At 34.8% G+C, this 16,072-nt stretch overlaps 1 protein-coding gene across 6 annotated transcripts in view; it reads left to right on the forward strand.

Moving 5' to 3' along the window:
- Positions 1 to 16,072, forward strand: part of PCLO (piccolo presynaptic cytomatrix protein) — a 253,191-nt gene that overhangs the window by 141,298 nt on the left and 95,821 nt on the right. For all 6 annotated transcript variants that reach the window (XM_045578497.1, XM_036429575.2, XM_045578495.1 and 3 more), the window contains exons 7-9: positions 1,898 to 4,085; positions 8,065 to 8,201; positions 14,745 to 14,835. In XM_045578497.1, coding sequence (XP_045434453.1) covers positions 1,898 to 4,085; positions 8,065 to 8,201; positions 14,745 to 14,835 — 2,416 coding nt within the window. The remainder of the gene's footprint in view (positions 1 to 1,897; positions 4,086 to 8,064; positions 8,202 to 14,744; positions 14,836 to 16,072) is intronic.

Genomic DNA, 16,072 nt, shown 5'->3' on the forward strand with positions numbered 1-16,072 from the left:
CTCTCTCTTTTTTTTTTTTTTTTTTTTAATATATTAAAATATATTTTATTGATTTTTTACAGAGAGGAAGAGAGAGGGATATAGAGTTAGAAACATCCATGAGAGAGAATCATCGATCAATTGCCTCTTGCACACCCCCTACCTTTGACCATAACCAAGGTACATGCCCTTGACCAGAATTGAACTTGGGGCCTTTCAGTCCGCAAGCCAACACTCTATCCACTGAGCCAAACTGATTTCGGCTTAAACAAGCTCTTATCACTATTTTACACTCCCTATCACTTATAAGAAATATGGCAGAGACCTGGAGCCATTCCCATATTTTTCATTATTTCTATAATCAGAGTAAAAGCTAGTAATGTTGGCAAGTGGATAACAGCAAGGCTAGTACGATCTGTGGAGGCTATCTAGGCTAATTCAGTGAGTATGTAATTTACTGTTGCATTAATTGGTTAATCCTCTTGCTTTCATGACTCACATCAATGGCACACAAAATATTAACACAAGTCATCAATGATCAAATATTTGCAACTCTGGAGGATAATTAGAAATCCCCAATACCTGGAATGCTTCTTTAATCTAGGATTTCATTAGCAAAAGAAAAAGATTTTGACTAAGCCTACTGTCTCATAAAGTTAAATTAGGAAATAATTCATACATGTATGAACAATAAGTAGTAAAAACTAGTATCAATTTCTAGTTCACTTTATTAATAATTACTCTTAATTCAGTAAATAGTCTTCTTTTGTGGTTCCTCGTTGTTCTAGTTTTTCCTATGATTTCATGTATACTCTCATTCTACTCATTGAATTCTAAGAAATTCCCTTCATGACTCAGGACTTTTAAAATTAATCACAGAAAGTTCTTATTTCACCCTTTTATTTTCTCAATCTTTCATTTAACAAATATGTGCACCCATTTAATGTATACCTTCAATATTTTTTAAAAATAATTTAAAAATGTATGTATCCACTCTAGAAATTCCTTTTCATTCTATTTATTTACTCCATTCCATAGTTACTATCTTTGTTTTGTATGCTTTCTCTCTGCATTTAGGTTCAGCATTTACTGTTGCATTAATTGATGCGAGTTTATAATCCTCCTTTGGAGGAAAGAGGAGAGGAGATACTGAAAGATATTAAAGAATTTATAGGCATACAATGGACACAGATAATAGTGCCTCAAAGGCCTAGAGGGGGGTAGATGTGGAGGGGGTAAATGAAAAAAAAAAAAAAGAATAAAGTGGAAAGAAAATAAAAGATCCAAATAGTCACATAAATATTGAAAGATTAAATGGGAAATTAGTTGACATTATTTTTTTTTTGGAGAAAAAAAAGGTTAAAGAACTTGAGGGTTTAATTCCAAAACATTTCATGATTGGAATAGAAATGACAGCTATTTTAGGGAATAAAAATAGGAACTGAAAGATTGAGGCAAACAACTGAACTTAGTGGCAAATAAGCATTATCCATAACAAATGTAACTTAAACTTTAGATAATTAATACAAATATTTTAGGATTATATTCCATAAATAATCTTATATTAAATAGGATGGAAAATCAGTTTTTAGAGTTCTCCTAAGATTCTAACTTAATCATTAAGATTCTAATATATGTCTGCCTAGTAATGAGTTTTGTGCTTGATTCCAAAACTAGCTTCTAAAGTTGTAGAAGTTACAATAATAAAAAGCCAATCTACCAAGAAAGAAAATATGATTTTTCAGTTAATTGCACTTGTGGCTAATATGTGAAATTATATATAAAAATGTTATTGTATTATATTGTCATACCTAAAACATATATGAAATCATATTTATTTAAATGTAAAGGGGGAAGGTTTTTTATCTTTAATTTTTTCTTGATAATAAAGTACTATATTTTGTTTCTTTAATTACAGACAAAAGGTTCTCAAACCACAACACCCTCTGGCACCCAGAAAAAAGTGAAGAGAACTCTGCCGAACCCACCTCCTGAGGAGACCTCCACAGGGACTCAGTCAACATACAGCACAATGGGCACAGCTTCCAGGAGAAGGATCTGCAGAACCAACACAATGGCACGTGCCAAGATTCTCCAGGATATAGACCGAGAACTTGATCTTGTAGAGAGAGAGTCTGCAAAACTTAGAAAGAAACAAGCAGAGCTTGATGAGGAAGAGAAAGAGATAGACGCCAAGTTACGGTACCTGGAAATGGGAATTAACAGGAGGAAGGAGGCACTGTTAAAGGAGAGAGAGAAGAGAGAGCGAGCCTACCTCCAGGGGGTGGCTGAGGAACGGGATTACATGTCTGACAGTGAGGTGAGCAGCACCAGGCCATCCCGAGTAGAAAGTCAGCATGGCATAGAGCGACCGAGAACCGCTCCCCAAACCGAATTCAGCCAGTTCATACCCCCACAAACCCAAACAGAATCTCAGCTAGTTCCTCCTACGAGTCCTTACACACAATACCAATACTCGTCTCCTGCTCTTCCTACCCAGGCACCCACCCCATACACCCAGCAATCCCATTTTCAGCAACAAACTCTGTACCACCAGCAGGTTTCACCTTATCAGACTCAGCCAACATTCCAAGCTGTGGCAACAATGTCCTTCACACCTCAAGCTCAACCTACACCAGCCCCACAACCTTCTTACCAGTTACCATCACAGATGATGGTGATACAACAAAAGCCACGGCAAACTACGTTATATCTGGAGCCCAAGATTACTTCAAACTATGAGGTGATTCGAAACCAGCCCCTGATGATAGCACCTGTTTCTACTGATAATACATACGCCGTTTCCCATCTTGGTAGTAAGTACAATAGCCTAGACCTGAGAATGGGGTTGGAGGAGAGAAGTAGCATGGCAAGCAGTCCAATATCAAGCATTTCTGGAGATTCCTTTTACGCAGATATTGACCACCATACTTCACGGAATTTTGTCCTAATTGATGACATTGGAGAGATTACCAAAGGAACAGCAGCGTTAACCACTGCATTTAATCTTCACGAAAAGGATCTGTCCAAAACAGACCGCCTCCTTAGAACCACTGAAACACGGAGGTCTCAAGAAGTGACCGATTTCCTAACACCTCTGCAGACTTCCTCAAGATTGCATAGTTATGTGAAAGCAGAGGAAGATCCAATGGAGGATCCTTATGAGTTAAAGCTTCTGAAGCAGCAGATTAAACAAGAATTCCGTAGAGGGGCAGAGAGCCTCGATCACCTGGCCGGTCTTTCCCATTATTACCATGGTGATACTAGCTATAGACATTTTCCCAAATCAGAAAAGTACAGCATTAGTAGACTCACACTTGAAAAACAAGCAGCAAAACAACTTCCAGCAGCCATACTCTATCAAAAGCAGTCAAAGCATAAGAAATCACTAATTGACCCTAAAATGTCAAAATTTTCACCCATTCAAGAAAGCAGAGACCTTGAACCTGATTATTCAAGCTATATGACCTCTGGCACTTCTTCTATTGGTGGAATCTCTTCCAGAGCAAGGCTTCTTCAAGATGAAATCACTTTTGGCCTCCGAAAAAATATTACAGACCAACAAAAATTTGTGGGATCATCTCTTAGCTCAGGACTGGGGACATTAGGGAATACCATACGGTCAGCTCTGCAGGATGAAGCGGACAAGCCATACAGCAGTGGCAGCAGGTCCAGACCTTCTTCCAGACCTTCTTCTGTCTACGGGCTTGATTTATCAATAAAAAGAGATTCTTCCAGTTCTTCTCTAAGACTGAAAGCTCAAGAAGCTGAAGCTCTAGATGTTTCCTTTGGTCATGCATCACCCTCTGGCAGAACTAAGCCTACCAGTTTGCCAATTAGCCAGAGTAGAGGAAGAATACCAATTGTGGCCCAGAATTCTGAAGAAGAAAGTCCACTCAGTCCTGTTGGCCAGCCAATGGGAATGGCCAGGGCGGCAGCTGGACCCCTGCCACCGATATCTGCAGACACCAGAGATCAGTTTGGATCAAGTCACTCATTGCCTGAAGTTCAGCAACACATGAGAGAAGAATCACGGACTCGAGGCTATGACCGTGACATAGCTTTCATCATGGATGACTTCCAACATGCCATGTCAGACAGTGAAGGTAAATTGGGCCTCAGAATTCCTTGTTACTCTCAAAACTCAGACTCTTATTTTTCTGCATGTTTAATCTTCCCTCTCTAAGAATGTATTGTACTTTTCTTGGTTTGTCTTTTGCATGTTTACTTTAATTTTAGTTTTTGTAAATGGAAATTGTATCTTGTGTATAAATTTTATAGCATGTTTTTCTTTATTTCTTTTTAGATTTTTCTTTTATTGGTGTTTCTTAATTGCTTGATTTGTTCACTGTCCTCTTTTCTAAAATTATTATCAATAATTGTGTCAATAAAATGGTAATTCTTTAAATTCATAATTTGCTAAATAGTTGGAAACATTTTAATTGTCTTCTTTTCTTTTTAAAATTGTCAGTTTCTTTTAGTTTGTGAAATTATTAAGGTTTCAAGCCATTAAGTACTATTCTGCTAGACTTTGTAATAGAAAATTACTTATGTCATTTTTGTGAGACTATACTTATTAATTGAGAGAATATTCTCAAATAATACTAGTATAATGAAGAATTTTATAATTCTTCTTAAGTAAAACGATTGTATTTTCTCTCTCTCAATATGAATACCATAATTGCCAAGTCTGTACCTTTGCATTATATACTAGAAAACTTAACACAGAATATGACATTGACAATAAATAATCTTATCAGTATATTAAAAGTATTTTTTATGTTTACAATTCAAATTTTGCACAGTGCTTTTATGAGTTTACTTAGTTGAAGCTGAACCCCTCCAGATTGTACCTGTTTAGTATTTTCCTTGACTTTGCTTTTTGCATCATCCCTTTTTTTGCCCTAAATTGTTTAACTGTTTTTCATATTGAATAAGTGATTTAAGGCACATACATACCTAACTAAAAACTAGCCTACAGTGTTTTCGTTGCTGTGGTTTAATCATATATAACCATAAATATTTTAGAAAGTTACCTAGTCCCAATCTAATTTTGAAGATGAGGGAATAGAGTTATAGAGATGTAAAGAGGCTTACTCATGGTAAGAGAACTGGATCAGGAGTCCTCTGTGGTTTACTTGTATGTAGGCATGGTTTTGAGTCATGGAAATAAAATATTCTTGATCAAATAAAAGTGTATTACTTCATGCCTTTGGAGACTGCAAAGCACTAAGCTAACATGAATATCTCCCCTTTTAAATTATACATTTTCTTGGAGAACTCACAGGAAAATATTTTTTCATGACAAGGATTTTCTTCCTACCTCTGTATCTAGCCATCAGTATGATTTTAGAAATTCAAATCTAGATTTGAAAAGGACTAAAGTAATCACAGGATCTGGAGGACAAACTGCTTTCTCTAGTGAAATTCTAACAACTAATCACTTCTGTACTGGCTATTGTAATGACTAGTTTGAATGAATCTAAATAGAATTAAACTATTCATGTAATAATTAGCTGTGAATAATGCTAGATCCCAAAATAGCTTACTTTTATATTTTACATTTAAAAATACAAGAAAATAGCAGTCAGTCTAAAAAAGGGAAATGTTAATCTCTAGCAAATTATTTAAATTAATTTGGAAAATGCTATTATTATAAAATTTGATGTTTAAAGTGAAGATCTACCATGGCTAATAAGTTAATTGTAGTTATAAATAATTAGCATTTATATCTAACTTACTATAAATAATAAAGACAGTTTAATATGAAAGCAGATATTCAATCAGGTTTTTCAGGTGGTTCTATAAATTCCTATGAAAGTCATGATATACATCCTAATGTACACATAGAATTAGTGTCAGACAATCAAAGTATATCATTAGAAATGTAAATAAATTGACAACATTTGGAGTAAGCTGGGATTATGTCTTCTTTGTATAGACATAGCCAATAAAACATGTTTTAAAGGATTGTATTTCAAATTCAATTAGCAGAATTATATATTCAAGTGAAATCCTGTATTGCATTATCCAATATATTCTTTTATTAAAATCAGTATAGATTATTTTTTTCTTTTATTAAGATAAATATATAAAAAAGTAAGGTAAAATAGTGTTGGTGTTGAGACAATCATAAAATTTTAATCTGATGATTAAATAATGGATTTGTTCTCTATTTGCTTATCAAATTTTATTACTAATTTTGATAAATATTTTTCATAAATTTAGTCAATTCAGGTCTAATTAAAACTATGAAAAACCATAAATATCCAGTAGATTATAAGAAATGATTGTATAACTATTAATGAAGTCCAAGGGACAGTTTAATATTTATTTTAAAACATGCATGTTATAATTAGGATATTTAACTTTTTTCTCTAGTTGATGGCTAATTTTTCTGTTTTATTAATTTATAAATACTTATTGAATGTTATCACATGCAAGGCATTGTTTTTAGTGTTGAGGGAAGGAAATAAAAATCAAGATATGAGCCTTGCACTCAAGCAGCTTAGAACCTAATATGGGAGATCAGAGAAGTACATATACAACTCATATCAGTGTATTTCATAAAATCTAAGACTGACTGAATGAACTATGACACATTTCTCATCTTTTCCTTTTTTTTTTTTTTTTTTTTTTTTTTTTTTTTTTTAGAAATGTAGTGGTTAATTACTATCTTTGACCAGGATCACAAGAGGTAGAAATAAGTATAGTGTACATGCTGTGAGTTTGTAATAAGTAATGAAAAACGAATAATAAAAATCGCCTTTAAAAAAGTCATGGGAAGAAGTTTTGAAAGAGAAGGCAATCAGGTATTTGATGTTAAGAGAAAGCTATAGTATTATAGAATTCAACAGTGTGGCACTGTAGAAGTAACTTTCCAGGAAGAATAGATTGATATTATCACCAACCAATCTCTTAGGATGAGCACTTAACAAAGCTTTTCCATCTCCCATTTAGGAAGCAACAAAATATTTCCAAAGACTATTAAGTAGGGATTTTTTTTAAAACCAAGAATAAAACTTTATAAGTATAAAGTTAAATTCTGTATATTAAGTAAAATAGATTTTTTGATCACTAATAACTTCAAAAAACTGGAAGTACTAAGAACTAAAATAATAATAATGTACTTAAAATTGGTTGTATTTTCAGAAAATTATTTTAAGATGTCAAGTTTTGTTACACTATAAGTACAAAAGAAAGCTAATTAACTCTTCAATCTAATTCCTAGATCTCACAGAAAATAATGGTTTTATTTTTAATAAAAATTCTAAATGACATATCTATATATATAAAAGGCTATATGCAAAGTGTCCCTGTGAGAATTTGACCAGGAGTTCAATCACTCTCTGTGATATGCATTGACCGCCAAGGGGTGGCACAGAATGGAGGAAGGCCCTGGCCAGCAGCCAGAAGACCCCGATTGGCCCTGATTGCTGGCTAGGCACCCTATCCATGCATGAATTTCGTGCACCAGGCCTCTAGTTCTTAATACTAGGACTAGCATATGATTATGGCACATTTGTTCCTAGCAATAATACCTGGAATCCTTATAGAAATGATGTTTTATTTATAAATGTCATAAAAACATAAATGTTTTCAAAAAATACTCACTTGGTTTTCAAAGCCAGCAGCCCAAAGCTTATATATACTTGTTTGATGTGATAGTGGGAAAGTGACAAAATCTTCTGTATTTGAGGAGTACATTTTCTTTAGACTAGAGATGGGTGATGTGAGGAGGTGAGGAGGTGGGAACTATGATTGAATAAAATAACTTCTAAGGTATATTCATTTCTTTATTTATTTCAATCACTCTCAATTTTTTTTCCAGTTTTTAAAATCTACTTTTGTTTTCTTTGGCTCTGAGAGGTTGCACATGTGTGTAGATTTTTTTTTTCTAGGTTATTCCATGATACATATTTTTTTAAACATAGTATTGGGAATGGTTTTGCTCCATTTGGAGTTGTATTTGAAATGCATGAATGGTTAACAAGCCTAATGCATGTTGTGCTTCAGAACATTTGTGCCCTCTATCATTTGTATTAGTTGGGGTTACAGTGTTTTATATTTCCTTGGTCCCCAAAGCCTATCATCTGCGTCGTGAAGAAACAGATTGGTTTGACAAACCCAGGGAGTCTCGTTTGGAAAATGGACATGGTCTGGATCGAAAACTGCCAGAAAGATTGGTCCACTCTAGACCACTCAGTCAACATCAAGAGCAAGTAAGTACTATATTGAGCAATCTCTTTTAGATTTATACTGCCCCCTTCAAAACAATTTATCCTATTGTAGAATGGTCTCAATTATACTAAAATGCATTAAACTTCCATCATTAAAGTTTACAATTTTGAAGTAGTAATTAGGTTACTTTTTCAGCCACGTGCATATATATACTTGTTGGATGTGATAGCATAACTGTGATTCTTCTACCAGGCAATTTAAGTGATTCATCCCTCCAACAGATAATGTTTCTGCATCAGACACAACACTCAAGTAGAATACCTAAAGCTCCTAAAGAATTTACACATGAAGGGGTGAAATAGATTTGGGTACTTTCAATATTTTCCAATAACAGAGTGTTCATATGTTGTGAATAGCAAATAAGATGACCAAACCAAGTTAGCTGGGACATGGAAGGCCTCCCTTGGGGAATGAAGGAAACATATTTTAGAGTGTATTGAATGGAAGTGTTTTGTATTCATTTTTGTATTTTATTGTCAGAACTCACATAAAGTAGGTGTTATTAATACCTGTTTATAGATAAAGACACTGAAATATAGAGATAAATATCACAATTAGCTAAATATGATTCCAAAGGAAGTTATTCACTTTAGAGTAAATGATGTGATATTTTGGTTGGATTTTGAAAGATACATAGGAAATCAACAGTTGGATAAATTAAGAAAGATTTCTCTAGTAAGCCAATGGCTTTCAATAATTGCTTTAACAGATCAGATATTTGCAGGCTGTTACTCATAATCATCATTAAAACAATCATAAAAGAGAAAGTTACTTATTTTACATATATTAACTCGCAAATCATCCTGTCTGATTACTAATTCATTGATGTAGAAGACAACAAAAAAGAACCATGAAATTACTATAATTTATTTCAGTGTTTGTCACATTAAGGTATAAAAGAAAACACTTTGGCATGAATAATAAGTACTGTCAAAAGACAATATTTATATGCTTAGATTTTTTTTCTTAGCAATTTCTGTTTTCATGGACAAATTTATAGCTTTTAAATAGAATTTTCTTTTATCAGAATTTTTTTGTGTTTTGTTTTTCTATATGCTATTACATTTATAGAAATTCTGTGATACTTTTGTGTTTCAAATATTCTTTCTTTAAAATTTTTGATATCTTTAATAAGTTTTGTTTTAGGGGTGTGTTACCTCTATGCACATATGAATACACTTCCATTTCTTTGTTCTTCATTTATAGACTATTGATTTATACATTTCTTAGCTTATCTTGAATTGTATTTATAGTTGTATTTCAATCTCATCAAATAGATCTGGGTGGGAATAATAAAATTAGTAAAATAATTCTGAATATGTTTTTAAAGTGCAAATTTACATATTTTCATCTATAGTTACTAAAATAGTAAGTTTGTTAGCTAAAATAATTTTATTAAATGTATTTTAAGAATCACTTCATAATTATTATGCCTTACCTATCATTACTTGTTTCTTTGAAGTTTAGCATTTCCCACAAACCTAGATCAAGTCACTGAAAACACAAATCCTAATAAGATGAAAACAAAAATCCTAATAGGATGAAATACATAAAGTGGAGGTATTAAAAAAAATTTAGTGGCTTCCGTATAATTATTTCCTGACACTACTGTTTTTATATATACTCACAATAGTCTTATTCAACTTATTTATTTAACTAATATTTTTGGAGAATACATTTTAACTAATCTGTGTGCACCTCAAAAAAATATTTTCTAAAATCCCTTTCTAATGTCTGTAGATAAGCATGAATATCCCTAATGACACTTTTGCTCCTAATTTTCTATTACTAGCATCATATATGAGTTTGATCCACTGAGCATATAGCACATTATGTTTAAACTAGAGGTCCATTGCATGAAAATTCATGCACTGGAGGAGGGGGTCCCTCAGCCCAGCCTGCTCCCTCTCACAATTTGGGAGCCCTCAGTGGCGGAAGGCAACCCGGTGATCAGGGGAAGGCAACACCCCCATCACACCTCTGCTGCTGCCACTGCTGGCAGTGTGGCCCTGGTTTACCAGATTTTCGGTGTCCTTGGGAGGCTGTGCGGCCACCATCCAAGGCTTACCTGTGCCTTGGGCCAGCCCTGGGCAGCTGGGCAGCCACCTTACAAGGTTTGCCTGTGCCTCATGTGTCAGCTGGGCATCTGCCATCTGAAGTTTGCCTGCCCTTGGACCAGCCCTGGGCAGCTGGGGGACTGAGGAGATTGGGGGACTCCAGAGGCAGGAGCACAGAGCGGCCAGATCCGCCTGGGTGCAAGCTCAGCCGAGCCACATGCCTGCCACTCCAGTGGGGCTGAGGTGACTGGGTGCCACCATCTTGTGGCTGTGGGTGTCGCCATCTTTGAGGACATTGCATTCAATTAGCATATTCCCTTCCTTCCCTTCCCTTCCTGTGGGTGCCGCCATCTTTATGAGGGTGTGATGAACAACTACCATATTCCCTCTTTATTAGATAGGATAGTATAATTAGAGACCAATATCACCCCAAATTTTAAGAATCACTTAATACATTTCTTGTGTTTTTTAATAAAGTAGAAAATGTAAGGATCCCTGTTTGGACTATAGCTAGATTATTGTGTAATTTGCTAAAAGTTATATTTTACATTTTTATAATTTTACATGTTCATTTTTATATCTAACATGCAAAAAAAAAACTATAACTGTAGTTATCAAAGTTGCAAATATTATATTTAGAATTTTTAACTAGTTATAAAGTGAACAACCATATAACTACCACATAGACCAAGAAAGGGAACATGGCCTGCCTTTAGAAATCCCAATGTGCCCCTTCCAGATTGTAATAGTCAACCCATTCCCCCCCAAAAAACAACTATGTTGATTTATGTAACAATATATATATTTTTTGTTTTTCTTTATACTTTTTTCTAAATAGAAGCTACTTAAAAGACAACATGTGTTTTTATTACATTTATATAAGTTCAGAATTTATACCTTTTTACATTGATATTTATTTCCAAATACTGTTTTATCCTTTAACTGATTATAGCTATATTTTGGCATAGAGAAAATGGCAACATGTCATTTTCATTTTATTCACTTCTTTGCATCTCTAATTATAAAAAAGTAACATTGAGCTCTGAGTACCAATAAATCCAGATGCTTCTATTTGAAAGCATACATAACAAAATTTATGCCCATAAAATGCTCCGGAGGCAAGAATAATAAAACCAAATTGACTAACACAAATACTAATGTATCTGATTTTTAAAATAGTCTATGTACAACATACATTAGAGACATACACATTTTTATCAGATCAAAATCAGTAACTATAGGAGTAAACCAAATCTGCAGATTTATATAATTTTATTTTAAATATACATGTAGATATATAAATATAAACTTACACATACATATTCATTTGGTGGAAATTCAACTCTGCTTTGTGAATTGAGCAGATTACTTGATCTCCTTTTTGAAAAAATTGTCCTCAGTTACTTCGTCTATAAATAGGACTAATATCCTTCACAGGATGGTTATAAAGGTCAACACTTCTTTTTGCTTGTTTTTCTGTTTGCTTATTTTTATCGGAAATGGGTCAACACTTCTTGACCAGTACAAAATACCTCCACTCTGCACTAATGCCCACACCTGCAGTTCTCATGTAATTGGTATATTGACATATAGTAAGCTCCACTGATTCTAGGTCTTTGAATGCCTCTTTTCCTCCACCTGAATGCTCTCCCACCTCTCTTCTCTTGGCTAACTGGACACATCATCAGGTCCCCGTGAATATGACCCATCTTACAAGAATCCTTCCTTGGTACTCACACCTCCCACTAATATGGGCAAATGTTCTTCCAGTCATACTGCATAAGTCGTGTCACAGACATGAGCTCCTAGACAGCAGGGATTCCCTATTGCATCCACCACAGCATGTACAAAGGGCTTAGCACAGTTCTTGGGACACCAAAAGAGCACTCTCTATACTGAAAAAGCATGCCTCGCGTTGAGGTAAAGAGAAGGATGAATGTCTGCATTAACAGATATGTTAATGCAAGTGTTGTTTTTTTCTAAGTATGAAGGCTCATTTCATGAAAATAATTCCTTTTGAAATATGTGAAAGTGGGATAGAGGAAGAATCCTTTTTCCTGGGAGGCAATAGGTCAGTTTTCTCAGTGCAGACTCATCAAAATACAATGCTATCAGACACTGGCCTCTTAGGGAGACAAGGTGCCATTACTTGACATCAGTCCTGCCTCCTCTGGCCTTGCTCCTGCTCTTCCTTATTTGGCAGAAACAGCACCTTCCCTGAAACTCCATCTGCTGGAGAACTCACTCAACATTCACCTGCAGTGGTTAGGAAAAAGCAAAGATCCAGCTGGGCTGTACATGGGAGACAGACACCGCTTCTTTCTACAGACAGTCACATTGATCATATTTATGGCAGGTTAATGTTTCTAATGTATCGAGTGAATTCATGAAGGTGGTTGTAGACAATCTCTAAAACTACAGGAGATTCTATGAGATGTTTTGAAAGCAACATTTATGGTAATGATGTTTAACATCTCTTTGACCAACATCACTTCAGGTACAGATTGAAGGAGAAAATGATGTAATGGAAAGTAAATGGGGCACAGGAGAGAAAGTAAGGGAATAAAGATTGAAAGGCCTTTCTGGCTAGCTGATAAAGCTCTGATGAAAAAATTGGGAAACCTTACTCTGCTTCTAGTAAGGGCAATAGATGCACTAAGACAGTGGTTGGCAAACTCATTAGTCAACAGAGCCAAATATCAACAGTACAACAACTGAAATTTCTTTTGACAGCCAGGCCATGGTATTTTGTGGAAAAGCCACACTCAAGGAGTCAAAGATTCGCATGTGGCTCACGAGCTTCAGTTTGCCGACCATGGCACTAAGAGATTATAGCTGTTGTACTTCTTACTCTGGAGAATACAAAGAACAGCAACAGGCAACATTGTGTTTTCTTAGTTTCTTCTTAACCAAGTGGGGGAAATTGCTTTTTAAAAAAGAGAGAGGTAGACAAAACAAAAAAACCAAAAAAAAAAAAAAAACAACAACCAAAAAAAAACACACAAACACAAAAAAAAAACAAAAAAAAAAAAAAAAAAAAAAAAAAAAAAACAGGAAGCAAGAGGATGAAAGGAAGATATACACTCAGTTGTTTTGAATATACATGAGGTTTTTAGTGGATTGCAAAGTTAGTATTACCGTATTTTTCGGACCATAAGACGCTCCGGACCATAAGACACACCAGTTTTTAGAGAAGGGAAATGAAGAAAAAAAGATTCTGAAACAAATAGTGTCCTAAAATATTTTATGTGCATTAAAACCCAACATCACAGTCATAAACACATGTAATCAACCCTGTAAAGTAAACAGCAGCATTTAGAACCATTTTAGAGCCGGGCAAGCACACAGAGACCACACAGAGCCGGGCAAGAAAAAAAACTTTTTTTTTAAAAGTATATGTGTAGGCTATATTTGGACCATAAGACGCAGGGACTTTTTCCCCCCACTTCTGGGGGGAAAAAAGTGCGTCTTATGGTCCGAAAAATACGGTAATATAAATTATCAAGATTGACTGATTATACTGGCCATACATTTTTGTAATCTTGCAAACAGTATTTTAGATTGTAGAGTTCCTCTAATATTCCTGGAGTTAACAGGATTCTGCTGTTGTTTGGGAAAATTTTATATTCATCAGAGATTTGATTAAGCTTATTCTTTCCTGAGGAGAATTAAAACTGAAGGCTTTTTATTTAAGCTTGTATTTTTTTCAATTTGTATTTTAATTTTAATATCTAAAGTTCTAACAGTTTTACTGTTGTATTGACAGATTAAAACCACATAAGTATTCCAATGAATCTTTCTACACCAAATGTACATCTCTGTGGTTCAAAATTCTATTTAACATTTTTGTTTAGTATACCCACACACTTCTTTTTCTGAAGTATTGCAGATGTCCTCCTTTTCCCCCCCTCCTTTGCCCCACTCCACCCAGTCTTTGCCTCACCCCAGGCCTTCATCTCACTATCTCATTATTGTCTGTGTCTCTTTTCCTCTCTTTCCCTTCCCTCTGAGATCTGTCCGTCTATTCCACATGTGTCAAACACAAGGCCCGCGGGCCAAATCCATCCCGCCAGGCCTTGCAATGTGGCCCGCACCGCGCTGTCATCACTGCACTCAGCTGCGTTTCCATCACAATGACAGTTTATGACTGTTCAGTAAACCATTCGGCCCGCGATTTAGGCTGGATTTTAGATTTTGGCCCCTTCTCTGATTGAGTTCGACACCCCTAGTATTCCATGAATCCATGTCTCTGGACCTATTTTGTTAGTCAGTTTCTGATGCCATAATGAATATTGAAACCAACAATATAATGTTATAGTGTAAGATGCTTCAGTGATGATCATTCCAGAAACTTGTATTATGTTTTTATTGACTAACTCAATATGCTTTTTTAAAATGTCTAGTTCTGCATATTGCACTTTAAGTGTCTTAACATTGATTTTTCACCTTATCACGTGTATGTCTTAGATTATACAGATGAATGGGAAGACTGTGCACTATATCTTTCCTCATGCAAGGATAAAAATAACAAGGGACTCTAAGGATCACACAGTTTCAGGTAAAAAAAATGTCAATTGATATATGTATTTGATTTTCAGTTTGGATAACTGAATAAATTTTAGAAAACACTTTTTTGTCAAAAAGTTGTTTTGGAAAATTTCAAAAAATAATCATGCTATGCATATGAACATAAAAAACAATAATGGCATGGTCATTAATATGACAAATTACTAAATGGTACATATTTAGATCATTATTTTCATTAGCTGCATTTTTAAAAATATACATGGCATTATAATACTCCCTAATTATTGGTCTATTGTGTAATATGGTCACTGATTTTGGGACCATAAAACATTCTTACACAGGAAGTAAAAAGCTATCTTGGAGTCTTCTAAGGAAAAAATTTCCCTATACCTTGAACATTACTAATTATGCTGAGTTTTTGTTTAACTGTGTTCTACTGTAAACCAGTTTATGATGTAATTTTTGTAAATGATTTATTTTGAAATAATTTTGGACTCTTGAGAAAATAGTACACTTAGTTCTTTTTCCCACCCTTTACCCAGCTTTTCTAAGATTCACATCTAACCACAATAAGATGATCAAAACCAAGAGTTAACATTGGTATACTATTAAAACACCTACAGACCTTATCTAAATTTTGAGTTTCTCCACTCAACCACTAAGTTTTTCTTTTTCTGTTCCAGGATTCAATCCAGATCTCACATGGCTTTTAGTTACCACACAACTTTCATCTCCTCTGATCTGACAGTTCCCCAGTCTTCCTTGGGGTTTACTGACTTCGATGCTTTTGAAAGAAAATAGAATTTTTATATTATAAATTTAAAATTTTTATTTAAATTTGAAACAAAATATAAATTTTGTCAAATTTAATAATTTTTAAAATATAAGTACTAACTGTTATCACTCTAATACTTTTTTTCTGTTTCATTTACACTGTACATCAAGAGAAAATATTTGTAAAGATTTAAGTTCTTATATATATATACTAGAGGCCCGGTACATGAAAATTCATGCACTGGTGGGGGTTCCCTCAGCCCAACCTGCCTCCTCTCACAGCCCTCAGAGGTAATACAGCAATCAGGGGAATGTGATGTCCCATCACACCTTTGCAGCTGCCACTTTGGCAGCACAAGCCTCGGCAAGCCCTGGTTACCTGAGCCTCAGACGGCCCTGAGCAGCTAGGCAGCCACCATCGGAGACTTGCCTGCACCTCGGGCCAGCCCTGGATGGCTGGGCAGCTGCCATCTGAGGCTTCCTTAACCTCGGCC

The sequence above is a fragment of the Pipistrellus kuhlii genome, unplaced genomic scaffold (genome assembly GCF_014108245.1).
Source record: "Pipistrellus kuhlii isolate mPipKuh1 unplaced genomic scaffold, mPipKuh1.p scaffold_m20_p_10, whole genome shotgun sequence".
NCBI classification, from domain to species: Eukaryota; Metazoa; Chordata; class Mammalia; order Chiroptera; family Vespertilionidae; genus Pipistrellus; species Pipistrellus kuhlii.